The sequence below is a fragment of the Eucyclogobius newberryi genome, unplaced genomic scaffold, assembly GCF_026437365.1.
Source record: "Eucyclogobius newberryi isolate DKJ021-1_F unplaced genomic scaffold, fEucNew1.0.hap1 SCAF_13, whole genome shotgun sequence".
NCBI classification, from domain to species: domain Eukaryota; kingdom Metazoa; phylum Chordata; class Actinopteri; order Gobiiformes; family Gobiidae; genus Eucyclogobius; species Eucyclogobius newberryi.
In genome coordinates, this window is record NW_027315757.1 from 5,132,601 (window position 1) to 5,154,417 (window position 21,817).

The window sequence follows — 21,817 nt, forward strand, 5'->3', positions numbered from 1 at the left end:
AAAACAGTCTGCATGTCCTCCCTGTGTTACTGTGGGTTCTCCGGCTTAAGATAAGATATTCCTTTATTGTCCCACATGGGGAAATTTCATTCCTCCCACCGTCCAAAGACATGCATGTGTTAGGCAAAATTGGCAACTCTGAATTGGCCCTAGTGAATGAATGTGAGAGTGAATGGTTGTCTGTCTGTCTTTGTCTATGTCTGTTGGCCCTGTGACGAGTTGGCCACTGTCCAGAGTGTACCCCACCCAAGGCCCAAAGTCACTGGGATAGGCTCCAGTCATCCGCGACCCCGAAAGGGAACAAGCGGTAGAAAATGAATGAATGAATTGTATGCTATTTATTTTTTTACATTTGGTCTTGTGACATTGTTTATATTTCTGAAACACGCCTGGACTCAATAAACTAAAGCATATAATGTCTCCTTTAATAATTTGACATGCTTTTAAGTATGATAGCCAATATAGATAATAAAGTCCTGTTGTCCACTCGCAGCGCAGCAGCCAATCACAAGAAGAGACCAAAGACATAAAGGTGCATTCAAATCTCATCATCTGTTCTAGAGTTTACATGTATGTTTACACTGAAGTGACGCAATCCATGAGCAATGCAAGGGAAAATAAACATATTTTTTGAAAGACAAGTCAGTAAAATTGGGTTGTTCTAATAGCCAAGCACAACTTTGATGTAGATTGTTTTGTCAATTCTATTGTAATAAAACTGGAACACTTTTTAGAATGTTTTATTGTAACAATTTGAAACAAATATAGTTGATTTATAAACAATAACATAATTTATACATTTGTATGGGTATCTACTGTACTGAAATCTACTGTACTGAATTTCAGTTTGACACTGAGTGATATTGAAATTAGTCTGGACTAATTTATCATGTTTATATCTATAATTATACTTTATTCTTTGGATAATTCAAATTTTCTTGTAATAATTTTCAACTGAAAGATGCATTGTGTAACTGTTTTGGAGGAGAGGTCATCCCCTGCTTGTCTCCAAGGCGGTGTAAGTGCTTTCATGATATGGAATTAAAATGATTTCTTTAACGTTTTTCCCTCTGACACCGGAATATTTTAGGTCACAAAAGTGCTATAAAATATAATTCAGTTGACAATTTTTTTTAATGCCTCAAATTGATTGTCAGCTTGACTTCTGTCTAAAATTAAAGAGACCTTATCAAAATTGATTAAATTTTTTTTTAGATATGGGCTAATCTGTCAAAATGTTGCACCTCAACAAATGGTATGCAACATCTTCCAAAAATACAGTCTGAAGTGGATTATTTTCATTTATGTTATTAGACACTCATATATGTCATTAAATTATACCAACATAATGCGCTATATAGATATAGTGCATTATTGTAGGGATATACAACTAAATTTAACTTTTTAAATTATTTAATTAAAAAAAGACATTGACAATGTGAATTTCAAAGTATAAATATACAGATTAATTTCCTAATGAACAGGCCATCAAATAATGCTTGAATATCCTGTAGGTCAGGGCTATTCAACTTGAGACCCAATTTTCTTAATATAAAAAAATACTAGTTTAACTCTGGGTTAACACTAATTTAGAACTGGTTTGGTCTTGGTTTAGTCATTGTTTAATACCCATTTTTATTCTGGGTCAGTCCTGGTTCATACCCGGTCAGTTACAGTCTAGTTCTGGTGTAGAGTAATTCTGAACTGGCAATTTTTCAGTGTTAGTAAAGCATTTTTCCAAAAAAATGTAATATAGCAGCAATTATTTTATTCTTTTGAAACAGAACCCAAAATGATGTGGTGACGTGTTGTGCATGTCCGACCCATAGATCACGGCCTTCTAACAAATCTGGCCCTTGGAATAGGTGAATTACTCTACTCTAGGTCCTAGAGTACAATTGAGTAACAAGATAGCTCAGTGTTCCTTCATGCTTTAGTTAGACAATTTGGAGCCCATTAGAGATTTCAAATTGAGGGAATATAATAAGTTCACAGCACAACATTTGAACAAATCCAGCTTCAACATTTGAGAGAAAACTGAAATAGGAATTAGTTAAAAGTTTTAAGTTATGCTTTCATGTTATATCTTAAACATTTGTTGCACAGCATATTTGACTCTAAAAATATTTGTTTCTATTTGTAGATAATTTGAAGTTTACCTACAGAATATTGCTTTTTATTGTGCTCTGTATGAAGTGATCTAACTAGCAGCTCACAGCTAGAAGCCTCTCCTCTGCAGAGGCCATGTCTGTGGAAGCCGTTTCAGGCTGATGCTATGGTGCTATTATGACCAACAGTTTTTTTTAATCTGCCTTTTATACACATAAAAAACATTTTGCAAATAATAACCAATGAAATGATAAGATTATACTAGTATTAAATAGTATACTAGTTTATTATAAGTCTATTCCACACACACACACACACACAAAAAAAGATTTTTAGATTAAAATGGGATATTATTTTAAAATGTGCCTTAAAAAGATATATAGTTTGGGCAAATTCAACAAGAGGCCAAACAAATGCTGATACTTAGGCCACATGTGGACCCTGGGCCATAGTTTCAACACCCCAGTATATTGTTAGGAATTACGCAATACCATTTTGTAGTCCTTCTAACTTCTTTTTCAATTCTTATGCTAAAGCAATAATAATTTTCACATTTAGACACAACTATGTTCTCAAACACTTTCAACACACTCCCCTTAATCAACACCAACACATCCGGACAATTTAAGCTCCAATCATATTCATTTTACTGTTGCACAGGGGCCAGGAATAGAACATGAGGGCTTCACAAAACTTCCATATAAAAGACCATAGGAGTAATCTAGTCTCAACTCATTAAAATATCAAATTATTACATTTTCAACCCAGAAGCTTACGTTGAGATAGCATAGTAGTGGCCTGGTGACGTTATCCGCTTGTCTCTATGGAGAGTGATAATTTAATGCCATACTGCGGAAAAAATGGTGGATCTTACACCAGAAAAATTGTATAGTACACATTGAACTCAAAGAACAGAAACTACCTAGACACTAAAACTCTGTCAAATCCCTGTAAAAACCACCAAATGAATAGCAGTAGAACACGTTTAATTGTTTGTTTGCTGTATGAGAGAATGGCCATGAATAAAGAAACATAAAACTTTGAATTAATTTCTTGTGTGATTAAAAGGACAAAAGGGACGTTTTCCATAGGAGCGGTACGGAGTAGTCTCGTAGTTTTCCATGCACAGAAGAGATCTGTACCGCCCTGTTTTAGGGGGCCGAAGGGGGCCATTAGAGGTACTAGCTTCCAGGGGCTGCTGGCCTGCTGTAGGCTAGTGGAGTGGTTTAATGCAAGATGAACGCAAGAGAAACAAAAGAGAATGCAGATGAAAACAAAATGTCAAAAATCGATACAAACAGAAAATAATCAGTTCTCACCAAACGCTGACTTGATTGGGTGAAAAACAGTATTTCCATTGTTCATTAATTCATTCATTTTCCACCACTTGTTACCTTTAGGGGTCGCGGGTGACTGGGAGCCTATCCCACTCACTTTGGGCCTTAATTTCCAATGTTGATAACTTTACTTGTTGCACTGTTAAATTTCGCAAAACAAAGCTAGTGCATATTAGCATCTGGCACTTGGGCAGTTGTTCATGCCCCCAAATATTATATTTCAAGTGCATAATGCTTCTACTACTATTCAAATCTGACATGTTGCTTAAAGAGATGTGAAAATGCAGCGTAGAGGTGCAGATACGTGAAATGAATATAAAAAGGTGTCAATAAGTTGGAAGTTGTGTCTCGTTAACTAGCAATAGCCACATCTCAAAGCGCCACAAAGATTGAATTACTAAATGTCTTTTTGTACATTGCAAAGAACAGCCTTATTAAGATGAAGAATAAGGCCAAGTAAACACGGGCACCCCTTTACTTTATAAAAAAGTCTTGGGAACACACTAACCCGTATAATTGAGCTTTTGAGCGTGGTCAAAAACATGCCAGAACAATAGTTGTGTTTATAGTGTTGGCCTAAAGTGTTTTCTCGCCATCACTTCCATCAATCATGGAACCAGATAGTTCATTCCTGTGGGCCAAAAAAGAGGTGGAATTACTTTTAAGCATAATTTTAATAGTCAACAAAAAACGAGAAAATATCGATTGGTAGTCATATCTAAGCAAGTCTAAGGACATCCTAGCTCTGTTTATGGAGCACTACTTGCGGAGACGTCTAAAGAGTTTCCTCACAAAAAGAAGCAGCTAACATGTGCTATCGTGTCCATAAAATTAAAGGCAGTCAGAAGAAAATACCGACAAGCAGTTTACTCTAGTTGCCAAAGCAGACATGGTAGAGTTTTCTACTTTACTTCGAGTTGTGTGAACAAATATGGGGTTGGTCACCGGTTACTACAACCATGTCGTCTGGTATCGAAACAAATTACTCCCAGTTTCTTCTACGTGTTCCTCGTCCGCTGTGGAGCGAAGTGAAAACATGTCGGACACAGAGACCGATGGCAGTGTGACCCCTACAGCGAAAGGGAGGAGACACCTGCGTCATGTATACGGTACATAAAGTTAACTAATTGTAAATATAAACTTTTCCAGTTTTGACAGTGCATGGCTTTAGTTTTGTTTAGGAATAGAGTACCTTTAAATTACACACCAAAAGTTGGATATTGAGATATTTATATTAATGCTCAAATGTCGTCGTTGCTTTCATAAGGCCAAACTGTAAATACACCGGCAGGACCAACTGAAGAGAAAGTTGCCTGCAGAAAGCCAGTGCGTGAACGCAGTGGAAGAGAATCAACGTGTAGAGAAAACTAGTTGATCGGCTGCAGACTTCCATCTCTGCAGGACCTGTACGTCTCCAGGGCTCTGGAATGAGCAGGTCGGATCACAGCCGACCTTTCTCACCCTGGACACAGACTGTTTGAGCCACGCCCCTCAGGCAGGCCACTCCCCTCAGGCAGGAGGCTACAGTCCATCCGGACCAGAACCTCCCGCCACAAGAACAGTTTCTTTCCCTCTGCCGTTGGACTCATGAACACTTCTTAAACACTGTCACTTTAAGCATAATTTAATCACTCACTGCACTGTTCACTTTCTGCACTACATATGTAAATTCAACTGTACATAGTAAGCATATTTTTATTTTTATCCATATGCATGCCCTTTTTGATTTTATATATGTTGTTTTATCATTGTTCATTGTTTTATGTTATGAATCACCAAAGCAAGTTCCTATGTTTGTGACTTTCTGATTCTGATACTGTTCGAATACTTATTTTCTTCACTGTATGTATAATGGGTCTAATCCACATGCACTGTGAGACTGGAGATGCGCACGGGCAGCACACTGAGAGCTTGTTTCTGTGACACCATACAAGCAGGGCAAAATATGTCTGTGCCTCGCAATAAATGTATAATTTAATTAAACATCAATTAATTCAGGAAAATTATGAGAAAATATTGTAGGGGTTAAATTGTCTTGCTCTGAATATTGGGAGGTCATAACCTCTCTTAACCCCCCGCGAAGGACGCCTGTACCTCCAGGGCCATAGTGTCCAGAGAAGGTGATGGTTCATGGATGTGAGCTCGTCCCACTCCACTAATACACTATTGTACTAACCATAATACAAATAATAATATCATCACTTAAACCACCTAACTTTGAATTGTTAGCAGACCTGCAAACACAAGACGGTAATTAACGCTGGCACACACTCTTCTGCAGTAGTGTATTAGAGTGTACTTCTATAAAGAGCGTTTCATTATTCGGTGGTAACCACATAAGAGCACTCCTCCTCCACAGGTTAAGCTCTTAAAGATGTGGTCTAATGGGGTAAGTACAGACCCCGGGCCCAGGTGGGACGTTCCGGATCAGGCCGAGTGATGGGCCGTGAGGGAGGTGTAAGGGGAGTGATCATGGAGCTCTGAGCAGCTGTGAGTAAACACTGTTGTCATATGAAGCCAGACAGTGTCATTAGTGTTAACTGTACTTTAAAGTGGTTCTTGTTTAGTACAAGGAAGAACTAAAGGCCACACGCACGCGCAAGCGCACGCGCACACGCACACACACACACACACACACACACACACTCACACACACACACACACACACACACACACAGCATTTAACTGTAATGTCTCATCCTCCTCCAATGCTGTCCATCTTCAGCGTGCCTATGACAGTGTGGCAAGAGAGTTTTGATGTTTGATTTGGTCTTGCCAAATTGTTCCATTTACTTGCGCTTTCCTGACCTCTGGTCTCCGACAATTGCCGAGTAGCTGGTAGTACACTCCTTCACGCAACTGCCACAGAGCAGCCTCCAAAAGTCTGAATGTGCCAATATATTAGAAAACATTTGGCGTGACCTAGTGTTGAAATTTAGGATACTTCAGTCCTATGTGAGATTATGCTTTTGCACAGAATGTCCACAAGGGGTCAATAGCACAGAGGATATGTGCAGAGCTCAGTGCGTCTCAGCTGTCCTCATGCAGGGTCAGTGCTTCATAGTAGGCTCCGCAGGGACACTCTGTTGTGATTGGTAATTCAAAATGATGAAGTTTAGGAATAACAGTGTTGGTTTGGTTGAAGATGCACCATGTAATATTTGTGGTTAGGGGTCTATGAATAAGTTTCAGCTTTACCTGTAATGTTTCACAATTTGGCTTTACAATGGTCTTTATTCAATTACAGAAACTACAGAAATTAGCTTTGAACTAAATCCGGTGTATTTACAGCATAAACTGTTCATTAATACATGCTGTTCCATTCAAATAAATAAATAAACTAAACTAAACATCTGGTTGGTTCCAAGGAGCTAGATGCCACATGTCGGTGTAATCCCTCATTCGTCCAGGAGTGTTCCATTGAAGAAAAATATTCCGTTTCTGTTTTTTTGCAAAAAACAATTTATTTCGAAACTTTCGACTCTCATCCAAGAGTCATTCTCAATCTGCGAATCAAGACCGGGAACTCAGATATTTATTCTACTCTGGGTAGGCCCTGCCCACCGGGCGGAACCTTTGTTTTCTATCAAACTAGCCTCTTTGCCTCACACCTTCAGGGAGGAGTCCCTGTGTAACTGATTAGCATGAGAATGCCCTGGGTGTCTACCTATCCAGGGATTCAAAATTCCATTACAAAGAACAGGAAGGTTGAATCTTAAACCTTATATTGGACATGATTTGGAAAATCACAGCTTTCTATATAAGGTCCCACAGTTAACAGTCCAAGGAATTGTCTGTAGACCTCTGAAACAAGATTATATCAAGGCACATTTTTGGTGAAGGGCACATAAACATTTCTGCAGCATTGAAGGTTCTTCTGCGCACAGTGATCTCCATTATCGGTCAAAACTCTTCCTAGAAACTGAGCAATCGGATGAGAAGGGCCTTAGACAGGGAGGTGACCAAGAACCAATTGAATACTTTGGCTTGAATAGCAAGCGTCATGTCTGGAGGAAACCAGGCAGCGCTCATCACCAGGTCAGTACCATCCCTACAGTGAAGTATGGTGGTGGCAGCATCAGGCTGTGGAGATGTTCTTCAGCTGCAGGAGCTGAGAGACCAGTCAGGATAAAAAAAAGATGAATGAGGCAGTTACAGAGACATCCTTGATGAGAACCTGCTCCAGAGGCTCTGGACCTCAGACTGGACCTAAGACTCATCTTTCAACACAGCCAGGAGAACAAAGTAGTGGCCACAGGACAACTCTGGGAATGTCCTTGAATGGCCTAGAGCCCAGATACGAACCCAATTGAACATCTCTGGAGACATGTGAAAAGGCTCTGCAAAGAAGGATGGGAGAAACTGCCCAAAATAGGTGTAGCAAGCTTGTAGCATTATACTCAAAAAATCTTGAGGCTGTGTGTGCTTCAAAAAAGTATTGAGCAAAGACTGTGAATACTTATGTACACGTTCTCTTTTTAATACATCATTTAATACATTCAAAGCAGTTCCTAAACATACATTAGGTTTTTTTTTTTTTGTAAAAATAAAAATATGCACTTCCAAATTAACTATCAATTCAGACTATTCTGAGAAAATATTGATTTAACAGTTTTACACAACACTTATTTGTGACTTTGGAATATACTTGAATAACTGATATTCTCTGAACAAAACAATACATACATTCCTATGTCCATTCTTATACTCATACAGGAGACCAACTGCAGTAGGACTGTTGCTCCTCTCTGTGGTGCACCAGGTGCCCCCTGCTGGCAGCACACAGTACTGCACCTGCCTGACACATGAGTCTGAGCAGAGGTTGTCAAAGTACAAGTACAATTTATAATTTGTATACGTTTTTAAAATACAGAAAATATTGTCCACCTATAAAGTTAAAAGTGGTTCAAGGGACAATGTGTAACTTTTCATGAAGATGTCTGCCAGGAATGTAAAGTATGGCATTACACTGTTTAATGTAACATATATTCAATTGTCTACAAAATTAAAACTACAAAAGACTTGGTAGCGTCACCTGTTTGTTTCTATGGAGATAGTGAGTTTAATGCTGTGGAACATATCAGGCAAAGCAACGACATCTCCAGCAGGTGGCGGTCTCTCTGCCAGAAAAGTTACACAGTGCCAAAAGAAAATAATGAACTCTGCACTGTTAAATTAGCAATTATTTATTGTGCACCACAAGCAATACTTCGGGCGTCCTGACATAAAGGCCTGACACCGCGCTGTAGCGGTGATTGCATATCACGTGATATTTACATATAATAGGCATGTTCTGGATGATTGATGAAAGAGTCTAATGAAGGCATAGAAGAAAATGCCCAGCAGTCTTGTGCAGACCAACAGGGTTAAACCGATTAGATCCGCGCAGTTCTTGCTTATCCAGAATACATTTACACATACACTCCAGACATCAGAGTGTTTACGCATCATCAAATATTGCAACATTAATATTAGTACATATCAATCTGAAGGTGGTAGTGAACAATGTAACCACAGCAAAAATACAAATACATATTTGTAGCTCAGTATACAATAATCAAGCTCCAGCAAATGAAATGAAAAAAACTAATGGATTTCAAAAGCACAGAACAGAGTTGAATCTATTTCACAAAAATAATGCTTGGAGCACACCAAAACCAAAAAAGTGTAACCAAAATAAACTGTGTTATTCAGTACTTGCTCCACAGCAAAGATATGCAACATATTGTTAAAACACACTGGCATTATTCTTTATTACTATTAATTCTGATCCTAACCTGAAAGGCTTCTTGGCATCTCACAAGACCACCCACTTAAAATAACCTGTTGGTAAGAGCTCACCTGCCAATGTTGACACAGCTTCACTTCTTGCAAAAAACACCACCAGGCAACTACAGCTGATTCTGATGCTAAATGGAAAAAGCTCAAAACCTGATGCTGATTTTGTTACCACAATAAGACAAACACACTTTTAGCCTTTCTTACATCAAAACTATTTCAGAAAGAATTTCAAGAATATAAAGGTTTTGGTACTTAATTCAAATGCTACTGATAAGTGATATGATGAGCGATTCCATGATTTTTTGTGGGCATTAATTATGTTTGTGGGTGTTATACATGGTTTAGCTCACTATCTTTTTATCTTTTTAAACTTCAGCTTCTCAAAATTTAGATTTTGTCCCAAAGCATGTATTTCAATCAAATAGTTTAAGAGAACAATTAAATTGTTGTATTATTGTGGCCAGAGTTTTGTTTACCATGGATACATTTGAAGATGCATTATAACTGATGGACCCTCAGACAGCAGCTTGTATCCGTGGAGATGTTTACGTGGAATGTTCCACATGGCATAAAAGCATACAATTTAGCATTGCAACTTGCAGTAAATTACATTTTTTGCCAAGTTTATCACCTCCGTAAGTTAATTTTTGTCTTTGCTATTTATTATTTATAGCTTAGAATTTGTACTTGAATGAAAGAGACTGTTTTATGGTCACATGCAGGGCTCATTTATGCAAATGTTTGCATTTATTTTAATGTTATACAATCAGTGTTATGAGAGTCTAACAAGAATGAAGAATAACAGATCCAGAGAACCAAACACAAAATATAAAGTCCAAAATGAGAACAAAATCTACTTTAAACCAGGATTCAGGTCAAACTCCAGACTAAAACTGTAGGCCCAACCCCAGCATACTCAGATCTGACCTGGGTCTATACATTTAGGATTTTAGAACTAAACCAGGACGAAACCAGATCTAAACCATGTAAATCATGTACAAACCAGGCTAAATTAAGATTTAAGACTTAAACCAGGCCTAAACCCAGGACAAGCCGAACTAAACCAACATTTTAGGCCTAAACCAAATCTAAATCAAATCTAAACCAGACTTAAACCAGACCTAATCCGGGACTAAACCCGGTGTAAACCAGAACATAAGACTATACCGGTTCTAATCCAGGATTTCAGGCATAAATCAGGTCACTTTTTGGCACTTAATAATAGTAATTATTATAAAACAATAATAACAAATATTAAACGAAATATAATTATTTCAGGACTAAAACTCTAATCCTGACTGCACGTGTCATTTCATTTGGTCCTGTGCACGCTACACGTAGAAACCATTGCGCCTGTGCCGAGCCGAGCAATGTTTTATTAACGTCTATAATCCCGTGCAGACCGGGCCGCAGGCTGCAAACGCGGACCACACCGGAACCTGCCTCAATGAGGATACATAGGGACTGAGCCGAATCTTCACCTCTAAAATTATACAAACGGAAAGAAAAAAAGTCGGATTTTTTTCCTTAGTTTGGACAAGTTCTGTTTAGTATTGAAATATCTCAAATGTAGACCCTAAGTTTTCTTGAGAAATATCGACCAATCTATCTTCAATTGTTGAACCACATTATTAGATTAAATTAGCCTTTATTGTTTTATGGCCTCTCCTCGCAGCGGCCACTGCAGTTCAGCGCCCGGACGCCCATCTCCAGATCTTTGTGCTCGGTTTGGTCAGGACTACCATCGCCACCTTGTCATCATTTAAGTAGAGACATAACAAAGAAACCGTTATATTTACTCAGCCGAAAACTCGCAGATAGAAATTTTACCTGCAAATGAAACAAACGCATCAAATTGGCAACCCAACGCGCATGCAAAAACATTAATACATTGCGGCATTAAATATCACGCTGTGTTAAGCTACATTGTTTAAAAGAAAAAGCCTTGCCAATACATTTAGACTTTTCTCAGTGAAAAGCGCATCATGTTTGGCACTAAAGCGATGTCAATGCGCTAATTCATTACGATGATGATGCACAAAAATAATAGCTTTTAAATGTGCAGCCTTGTGCTTTATTATTATCATATTATTATCATTATATATTTCAATATTAGCCTGGTTTCCTTTTTCAAAATAATAATATGTATATATCTTAGACACAATTGCAAAACCATTACGCGATGGCACTTTGTCTTTGGCAGGTAAGAGTATAAATCTGAGCATGATTCTTCTCCTTCAGGTAAACAAATAAATACAAAACGTGAACAATGAACATTTTTCATCAAAAGTCCAATTGTATTTATTTTGATTTACGAAGCAGTTAGATGGATGACACAATACCAAGACATAACGGGCATTTTCCAGTTTGAATAGAACCAAAAACAGTTTGAAAAAGAAAATAGGACAGGAGGACTTTTCACTTAATGAATAATGGATCTTGAAAACTGTTTTTGTCAGATTAAGATTCTTGTGGACAGAAGAGGGGATTCATGCGCATTTCCCGTAACACTCGTCTCACACCTGACACGTAACTCAATCGTGCCGCCGCGTTGTAATAAACATGTACAACAAAACAGTCCACTGTCACTACATTCCCCTCTGTAATCGAAATACCTTAGGGTCGCAGAAATGCACCTTTTCACTTAATGAATATCCAGAGATATTGTTTTTGAAAGAAATGTGGGAAGATGTTTGAATATTTGTATAATGTGGAAATGGAAGAGCCACCAATTGATGACCTAGATAAGCTACTACTGAATAGAAAGAAGACTAGGTCAAAAAAGGCTACAGACACAAAAATGAATATAACAACCCTGGACGGAACAGGTTATATAAGAATGACTATTTCAGCTCTAAAACACGAGTCTCTCATTGTCACGACCCGCTGTGCTTATGCAAATTATTACTACAGTTGGACGCATTTCACTCACTACGTACGGGTTCTTTAATTCAAATGTAAAAACATTCAAGAGTGATTTTTACAATGTAGGCTGCGTTCACATTTGCCGTTGTTTGGTCCTGAAACGGTTCAGTCCTGATCTAGTTCAGGTTTAGTTTTGGGTTTAGTCTTAGTTTAGTCCACATTTTGAGTAGTGAATGCCGCCTTACTGATAATTCAAAAGAGTTTGGTCATGACAAGCCTCAGCAAGACCTGTCTAAATGCACCTGTTTACAGGCACTTCATGCAGCCAATGGGACATCCTATTGTTTAGTTGCCCCATTGAGAGTTAATACAAAATTTAATTTCTTACTTAAAACAATAATTAGGATTTACAACAACCAAAAAATCCCCCCAAAAATAATACAAATAAGTTAAATTGGTTTTGGATGTTGCAAATCTACCAAAAGGTATTCAATTTGACCTGAATTAACTTGTTTCAGAACGAATTTTCCAGCGAGCCTTTGATTTTAAATCATTGATTTAGAGATAAATGTGGTGGTTCAGAGGATTTTGTGACATCTAAGTGATATATCTACCGTTTATCTGTGGATTATGTGGTTGTAAATAGAATGGAATACAGGACATTTCCTGTAGGCATCAAGAATTTCAAAAGTTTATGGAACATGTATTATTTAAAGTTGAAGTGCCACGTTAAACTAAATGGCTTGTTGTCCGGGAATTCGCCTCTTTTTTAGTTTTGCTTTTTTAGTTTAGGCATGACATTGCAGGTGAATAGGAAAAACTATTAACCGTAAAGAGTCAGTCATCAGTTTGAAACGTATTGTGTAGTTTACTGACATGAAAGAAAATAATGTATTACAAGTTAAAGATGTGGCGTCAGTGTGTCTGTCTCCAGCGATGAACGGACACCTTGGACTTGAACTTGAGCCTTATATCCCCCCTCCTTCCCTTGCGCGCTTGGTCTCATGTTAAACTTGACATTGACCTTCCGGGGCCCAGTCTGACCTCTGCCCCCTCTTTCTGTGTCCCCCGGCTTGGACCACACCACACGAAAGATGACTTCCAAATATGGATGAGCCAAGGACGCATCAAGAGCGCACGGAGCATGTCCACAGAACGCATCCGCAACCTCATTCCTTGTTTATTACACAAGGAATGTTTACATATATATTTTGGCATGTGGAATTATTGCTAAAATCTGTTTCAACCGATGAAGAAAAAAACATTTTAATAATAAAAACAAATAATTAGGTTAAAAATGTTCTTCCACTGAGAACTATACGATCTTTTTTTTTTTAAGAAATACAGAAGAAAATAATCAGAGATTCATAGCTAAAATAAAAACTAGAAAAATGAATAGGTCTAAATACATAGTTGATAGTTTATTTTAATCCATGAGCTATCTGCTAACTATGTCCTAAACAGTAAATATATATATATATATATATATATATATATATATATATATATATATATATATATATATATAATATATATATATATATATATATATATATATATATATATATATATATATATATACGTGGAAACTGCTGTTGGAAACCAACCTGACAATTACATTTTAGAGCCGGCGTCATGTTGTCTTTGTTGATTGCATTTATGTTAAAGTACATGTATTGTGCATCGAGTGGATTGGAATAAACACGCGCCATTTCCAACCAGATTTCCCACGCGCTCATACGAGTCATACATGTCTCCACAGGACGTATCACCTGGAACAGGTTTTACGCACAGTGCACTATAGCCATTGACAGTTACTATTTATGCCATATTTGATCCCGTTTTCTTCAGTGTTTTACGCACATATCTTTGCCTAATAAATAATAAGGTTTGGGTGTCAGTGACGTTTGGTTTGCGCACAGAAAAGCACGTGATTTAATTCTACGGTATTTGTTCAGAGGAAATAGGTCTTACCTCCGCCAAAGAAAAACACAATTAACCCAAATTGCTCGCACGAGTTGCTGTGACAATACTTGCAATGTGTGTTTTGGTCACGGATTTGGAAACTTAAAAAAAAACAAAAAAACTGAAAAAGTAAGACTGTGGCACCAGTTAGAACTGGAACAGTGAGGATTTTTTTTGTCCCAATGTGGCACAGAAGCGCAGGCCTCTGCGTGAACCACCCCAGAACCACCACAAACTCATGTTCTCCGAACCAAACTGCACAGCAGACCAGGACCTTTACAAGCTTATGGCCGCTCCAAAAGGAGCAGCTTTTTCAATATTCAAAGTTTGGAGTCAAAAAAAGTCCCTACCATCTTATAATTTTTAAAAAATATTTACGACACGATAAAGAGTGTTGCTGTATTTGGCAGCGCTGATTATGAGACTATAAAATGTGTAATTCGGTGCATTTACACCAGTTTGAGCTGACGCGTAAAGAGAGTCAGCTCGTTTATGGCACTTTAAACGAGACCAAAAGACTAAAGAGTCCTGTACTAGTCATGTTTGGAGACGTGGGAAGAGCGTGATGCACGCACTGTCTGTCAGTGCAGAGTAAGTTTGGAACGGTTACGCACCGGACACACGGATATTTTGCACCATACTGCTCTTCCACGTCACAAAGCGAACTGCTCATTAATCACTATGACTGACAGTCTTCAATTGGACTCTTCTTCTGCGTGTTTTTTCCTCTTGTCAAGTCACGTGACTGGACGCTCTCCTCCAATGGGCAGCCGCACCTCCTCCTCGTGCCCCGGGGTGCGTTGCGTCAGGCTGCGGCTGAATGTAACTGCTGTGCGGCCGCGAACCGCGGTCTTTGCCTTCAGCGCCACGGTTGTGGTGCAGTGCGTGAATCTGAGATCTGTGGTGAGCGCGTGCAGCCCATGTAGAGGCACGTGCAGCGGACTGCCCTATGAGCGCCTCGCTCGTGCTCAGCCCTCGTTGGCACGCGGACACGGTGATGTTTGTGTACGACAATAACCTGGACCTGGAGCTCAACAAGAACATGGAGAGTTTCCCCGCGGCCACGCAGTGCCGCAACATCATGGCACACTCCGCTGCGCTTGGTGGACACCCGTCCAGCCTCGTGCACTCTTCTGCGGGATACCCCGTGGATGTGTCCGGCTCCAGTGACAGCGGCTCGGTCACAGGGAAACAGTGCGCGGCGGTGCCACACCAAAGCTCATCCGCTGCCACCGCACTGCCCTATAGCTACTTCAGTAACGGTTACTACCCGTGCCGTATGAGCCGCAACGCGCTAAAGTCGTGCACGCAGGCAGCGGGGCCCCTGGGCTCCCAGTACATGGACACTCCGGTGAACACCGAGGACTACAATAATCACCGTGCCAAAGAGTTAGCCTTCTACCACAGCTACCCGGGGCCCTACCAATCCATGGCCAGTTATCTGGACGTGTCCGTGGTGCAGACACTGGGCGCCGAGCCACGGCACGACACTCTGCTGCCCGTGGACACTTACCAGCCCTGGGCCCTGACCAACGGATGGAGCGGACAGATGTACTGCAAGGAGCAGGGTCAGAGCCACCTGTGGAAGAGCGCGCTGGCAGGTACAGTGTGTGCCAACTTTCTGTTAAACACCTAAAGTGGCTCTGTTGAGCGCAGGGAGAGGCTCATGCAAGGGCCAGTGTGTACATATGAGCAGCAGTGTATGCAGTGTGCCCGCTGAGCCTCTGTGTGTGCGCGCGTAGTGTGTGTGGAGCTGTGCGTAAAGGTGGATCTGATAGAGGGCACCGCACGAGGCTTTAATGAATTGAATAACAAACAGGTCACGTGACTTGTTGTGAACACTGACCCTCGTGTTCATGAAATTTGAGCTATGCGTCTGATTAAGAGCTAAAAATGAACACAACACATCTCACACATACACTGTGACATCACTGTTTTCAACCATTTCTACCAACATTTTTAAATGTCTGAATCATCATGTGTGGAGTTTAGGAGGAAAAAGGCCTGAATTCCAGTTTGAACTAAATAACATAGAGACAACAACAACAATAATAATGATAATAATAATAATAATAATTATATATTTATATATATGTGTGTGTGTGTGTGTGTGCAAATCATTTATTAAAAAAATAATAATATTACAATTGTGATGGTGAAGATTCATTTTTTGAGTTATTTTGTATTGTAAAAAGACCCACAATTACTTACTGCATCATAGCTTTTAAAAAACACCTTTTAAAAGGTTTTCCACGATTTAAAGCTTTGAATTGTTTTTATTTGGGCAAATATTCACACAAAGAAAATATTAGCTCTAAAACGGTTTATTGAAAAGCAATTGCCAAAAAAACAATAAAATTTGACATTATGTTTTACTCCTTCGGCAAGGCTTCCTTGCCCTTTAATGACTTCTATTTTGGTCTGATGCAATAAAGTTCCTGTGACCTACTTTTGGGAACCACCACGATTTAATGCTTTTTAGCAGTGTGTGGCATTAACAAGGGCTAACTAATGTAGTGAAAGACAAAAAACAATTCATCAACAGATCACCAATTATTAACGTTTGGTTTGGGTAAAGTTGGGTGAATATGGGTATAGTGTCACAATCTAGTCTGATCCTTTAGATTTTAAATTTCTATAACTTTTTGGAATGATTTTTCTACATGGGAAAAGTAATTATCTGAAAGTCAACGGTGAAAAAGTGTAAACTAATCCAATGACAGAACATTTTTAGCGTCACATAGATGTATACACAGGCCCATCGTGGCTACAAAGCACACTTTCAGGTTCAAATCTTTAAACACATTGTAAATACAGTTGCTACTTTTGAGTGTTTTTTTTTTTCAGTTTTATTGCAAAAAAAAAAAAAAGCGTAAAAAATAACATATTTGTAGTGTCCCACCAATGACAGGTCCCCAATTAACCAATAGCACCTCCAAATGTCTGACTTGAGACTTTTGTACTTTGAGAAGGAATGCAAGCTGTGTGTAATATTTCTGATATTTTCTATCTCTAATGTAGAATAGACGTCCAGGGCTTTTTGAAAAGATATTACATTCAAGACTTTATCATTAAATTTCAGTCAAAATGTAAACAAAGAAACGTTTTTTCTTAATAACAATAATTTGAAAGCTGCAATATAAACAAAAATGATAATATAATAATGATCAATAAGGATTATTATTATTATTATAATTATTATTATCATCGTTTAAAAATCCAGAAAAAAGTGACATTAGTATTTTTTACAGCAAAATAAAAAATCTGAAAAAACAAATGATCTTCCATACACTTTCTTCTTCATTTATGACATTTCTCCATAATGTCTTATGTTTTCATACATTTTTCAGTTTTAGTTGTTTAGGTTCCAGTTTTAATTAATTTTTTTAGGATTCACAAAAGGTTTTGCTTTGTGTTTTCGTACAAAGGCTTTATCATTTGTTTTCCCCTCAGAACAATATGATAGAGGAAGAATATAAAACGTTTTTTAGTCTTTTTCTAGAGAATAATACATGGATTTGCTTTGTGATTTTCGTGTGGAGCCTCAGTATACAGTGTGTAGATATACAGTATGTAGTGTATTGGAATATAAAAAAGTAGTGTCAGATTAGATTGGATTTTTTTTTCATATTTTATGTAGCGAGTCACAAACGGATTTGCGTATGAATTGGATATAGATGGTGGACATTCAGTGCAATATAAACAGCATACAATATGTTTTTATTTTTTAGATTTAGTTACTTCTGTTCCCTTTTTTCCTTAGAACAATTGATTTTGACAGAAGCAATACAAACAGTGCAGTGTAGTACATAGAAAATAGTGTTTTTTAATTGTGCCAGTTTAATTGTTTTATCCTTAGAATTATTGTATATAACAGAACCAATATAAATAGTGTAATAGTGCAAATACTGTATAGTAGTTTATAAAGTGCAATATAAAGTTTGGGGTTTAGTGGATGTTTTTTGTTGTACGTTTCCTCGCGTCACAAACGTTGTCTTGTTTTGCTTTCAGACGTGGTTGCGCACCAGCACGACGGCTCACCCTTCCGCCGCGGCCGAAAGAAGCGCATCCCGTACACCAAGGCGCAGCTGAAAGAGCTGGAGAAGGAGTACGGGGCCAACAAGTTCATCACCAAGGACAAGAGGAGGAAGATCTCCGCTGTCACCGGTCTCTCAGAGCGCCAAATCACCATCTGGTTCCAGAACCGGCGCGTCAAGGAGAAGAAGTTTGTGGCCAAAGTAAAGCCGAGTGCGCCGTAGCGTGGACTGAAGCTTGCGTAAAAAGGGACTGGTTTGGTGTTTCCAGAAAGCTCCCCAAAACTGTAAAAGAATGAACTTTATCACACTGCGGACACAAAAAGGACAATGAGAAAAGTGCCAAAGCGCGTCCAAAGTGGTGTGAATTGTACTGTACAGCATTTGAGCCTGCTCCGTGTCCACGTCAGTGTACGTCAGTGTCGTGTCTGTCCTGTTGTTGGTCTGTGTCTGTAGCCGTGGCAAAACTCTATATGCATATGTTTATTACGCCTGTAAACGTGAGTACAGTGTATCACTTAATAAAAGCTGTTATTATCCCCACAGTGTGCGCCAGACTGTCACTGTGCGTGCGTAAAGCGTGCGTGAACCAGGGTTTTTTAAGGCACGTTCTAGTGAGTAAAGCAAGTTTTGGAGGGTTCAGTGAACGTAGATGAAGATAAGAGCTGTGTGAGTTAATGTTCTAACCTAATCAGAATCAGGAATACGTTTATTTCCATTGTCAGTGAACAACATTCACAAACTAGGAATATGCTTCGGGATAAAGGTGAAACATACAATAATGAAGAAAAATAATGATGATGATAATAATAATAATAATAATAATAATAATAATAATAATAATAAAACACCACGTTTGTGGAGTGAGGCGACAAACAAGTATCAAATGTTACGCATTATTCAGACGTTTTGTGCTATATTGGGAATGTAGATGTGCTGTCACAATTACTGTTCCACGCCGTAAAATGCCTGTATTTACAGAGAAAATCGTACTGGCTCGCAATAGGGACGAAGACACACGACCACAGACAACGGACATTCCAATTACTGCTCATTTAATACCATAGCACTAACCTAGTGGGGGCAGTAACGATGCAAACTTGACAATACTCAAAACAGTATGATTCTCCTTTCCAAATGTATCCATAGTTTCCAGTACGAGGATGCAATAGTTTGAACATTTAGCCTCGTCCTTGTGGTCCTTTCTGGCAAGAATCAACTCAATGTCTCATGTAGTTCTTTCCAGAGGTCTGAAATCTCTGCCTAAATTGTATTTCTTTTCACTCGATAATGCAGCATAACCCAGAATCAAGTCTGGGTCACCTCGGGCAGCTTGCATGACTCTTAGTAATCAAGGTGTGATTGGACCCTGTCAGTAGCTTCTCTATTAGTTCATTCGCATTCAAATACATTGTAAAATGCATGGCTTTTATACGCTCTTTTTGTTCTTATTTAGCTGTTTTTTACAATAAAAATCATATCGTAAAGAGCATATATTAAATGGAATTCCGGTAGGCCTACTACAAGTCATTGTACAACAACCTTAATAATACGCAACATTTTGGTCCTGCTTTGTAAAATTGCCAAACACCGTGGTTGCCGATGAAGATGCGCGGACTTTAAGAAGCAAATACGCCTATAAAAATGTGATTTGTCAGGTTCACTTGGAGTGGATGGGGACTGTTTGAAAGTGTCATAAGTTATCTGTATATCTAAAGTGGGCCGTCTCCTGCTTCCAAAGCGCTCGGCTCACTTTGGCTCCCGGAACAAGAGAGAAGCAAACTTAGGCCAAAACACAACGACAAAAAGCAAACAGAAAAAAACTAAACATCAAGGTACCAAACGCTGACTTGATCTTCTGATAAACTCCACTGATGTGAACTTATAACATGAGCCCACAGACTTAACAAGACATGTTTCCTGTTGTTTCCTGTTTATCGTGGCAGGGCACTCACACCAAGACCCAAAATATGATGTTTCCAGTGCATTTAACATGATCACAAGCTCAATGCATTACAGAAAGAGACGCGAACGAGTACTTAGATTTACTAAACGTCTTTTCGTGAATATCTGAGGGCCTCATGAGTAAAACGTATGATTTATGTTTTATTTATAAAGAAGATTTAAGTTATGTTTGGGTGACCAGCTGCCAGATCTCTGTCCCACAATGCAGAGCCAGGTCCTGAGCTTGGAGACATACTCACGCCATTAACCAGTCTGCGGACTAAGACCAGTGAATGGCTGTAGAAAGTATGAAGTTTTATGGACTTGAAAAACACAGAGGAGAAATCCTGGAATGCCAATGATGTTATGATAAAAGTAGTCTGTTATATTTAGTGTGCGTTCACACTTGGTTTGGTCCTGATTTAGTTCGTATTTAGTCCTGAGCTCTTTAGTTCCGAGTTTAATCACAGTTTACTCCCAATTGTATGCGTTTGTGTGCAAGTGTGAACGCAAACCAGAGCTTCTCCCCCTAAAAGTGATGGGGAAATCCTGTCGAACATGTCCGATCAAAGAAGAGCACTATTTACCCGCTCTCCGCACGCACGCACACCCGCGTGTGTGAGGAGTGGCCCTTGACCTTCGGCATTTACAACCACACGTGCACTCTCTCTCTCTCTCTCTCTCACACACACACACACACACACACACACACACACACACACACACACACACACACACACACACACACACACACACACACACACACACACACACACACACACACACACACACACACACACACACAGGGAACAGTGAGTGATGGAGAGGTGCGCCAGCGTCTGCAGCCTGAGCGTTTACGAGGCTCCGTGGCGGGTTCGCTCGTCAATCACGTCTGCTTGTCAATAGGAGCCCGTGCGTAAAGATGCAGAGGTAGTAGATTTGTATTATTAAAGCAGGATTCAAGTTGGATTAGACTGTGAAAAATTGTCTGCATGGCTTAATATTTCCAAAACTTTTCTTTAGTGAAACATTTGCGTTGTTATGTTTTAGATTAGAGCAATATTGTAATGAAAAAACCCGAAAAAAACAAAATAAAAACCGTATTGGTTTGAATACAGACACAAAGGTTAATAAATTCACAAAACAACGTAACAACGTAAATCAAAACAGACAAACCAACAATGGACCAACCAGAATAACAAAAATAATACATAAAAACTAAAATAGTCCGACTTCATAAATACTAATTATAAAAAAAAAACAGTTTGTTTGCATTTATATTTTTTCTAATAGTTCATTCAGTCGACTCAAAAAACGACTTAAATTGTTATAAATTCCAATATTTTTGAGTAATTTAAAAACTGCAGGTCTTATTTGTCTTGATTTAAGCAGACTTGTGTCCAAAGCTGGTGTCTGGACTCATATTGATCCACCACTGTCCCTACGTGCTTATAAAACACACTCACTTCTTTTAACCTCGCACCAACAGGACGAATATGCACTCTTGTCCTACAAAGGGACTACATGAGGTAAAATGATGGAATTAAATATATCCATCTGATTGAAGTTAATTAATATGCTAACCAAAAGACAAGACAAAAAAACAAAACACATTTTTAGTTAAGTCAAGTTAAAGTGCAACAAAAAAAATAAAAAATACAATACAACACAATATACAATACAATACACACTGCTCAGTGGAAGTTCATATAATGCAGCTCCCTCCTAATGCGCCTCCTCGTCCCGCACTGCTGCTGCTGGGGTTATGAATCTGCACCGGCT

The 21,817-nt window shown here is 38.8% G+C and overlaps 1 protein-coding gene across 1 annotated transcript; it reads left to right on the forward strand.

Moving 5' to 3' along the window:
• Positions 1 to 14,856: 14,856 nt before the first annotated feature.
• hoxb13a (homeobox B13a) lies at positions 14,857 to 18,632 on the forward strand. The gene is made up of 2 exons (XM_072442091.1): positions 14,857 to 15,658; positions 18,069 to 18,632. Exons 1-2 carry the CDS (start codon positions 15,007 to 15,009, stop codon positions 18,314 to 18,316), a joined length of 900 nt encoding a protein of 299 aa, XP_072298192.1. The 5' UTR covers positions 14,857 to 15,006; the 3' UTR covers positions 18,317 to 18,632.
• Positions 18,633 to 21,817: the final 3,185 nt, after the last annotated feature.

What these genes read in the sequence shown, in the direction of transcription:
- hoxb13a (XM_072442091.1), top strand. Translation starts at nt 15,007, where the DNA reads ATGAGCGCCTCGCTCGTGCTCAGCCCTCGTTGGCACGCGGACACGGTG. An exon ending in GTGGAAGAGCGCGCTGGCAG is followed by an intron (nt 15,659 to 18,068) that starts GTACAGTGTGTG and finishes TTTTGCTTTCAG; the next exon opens with ACGTGGTTGCGCACCAGCAC.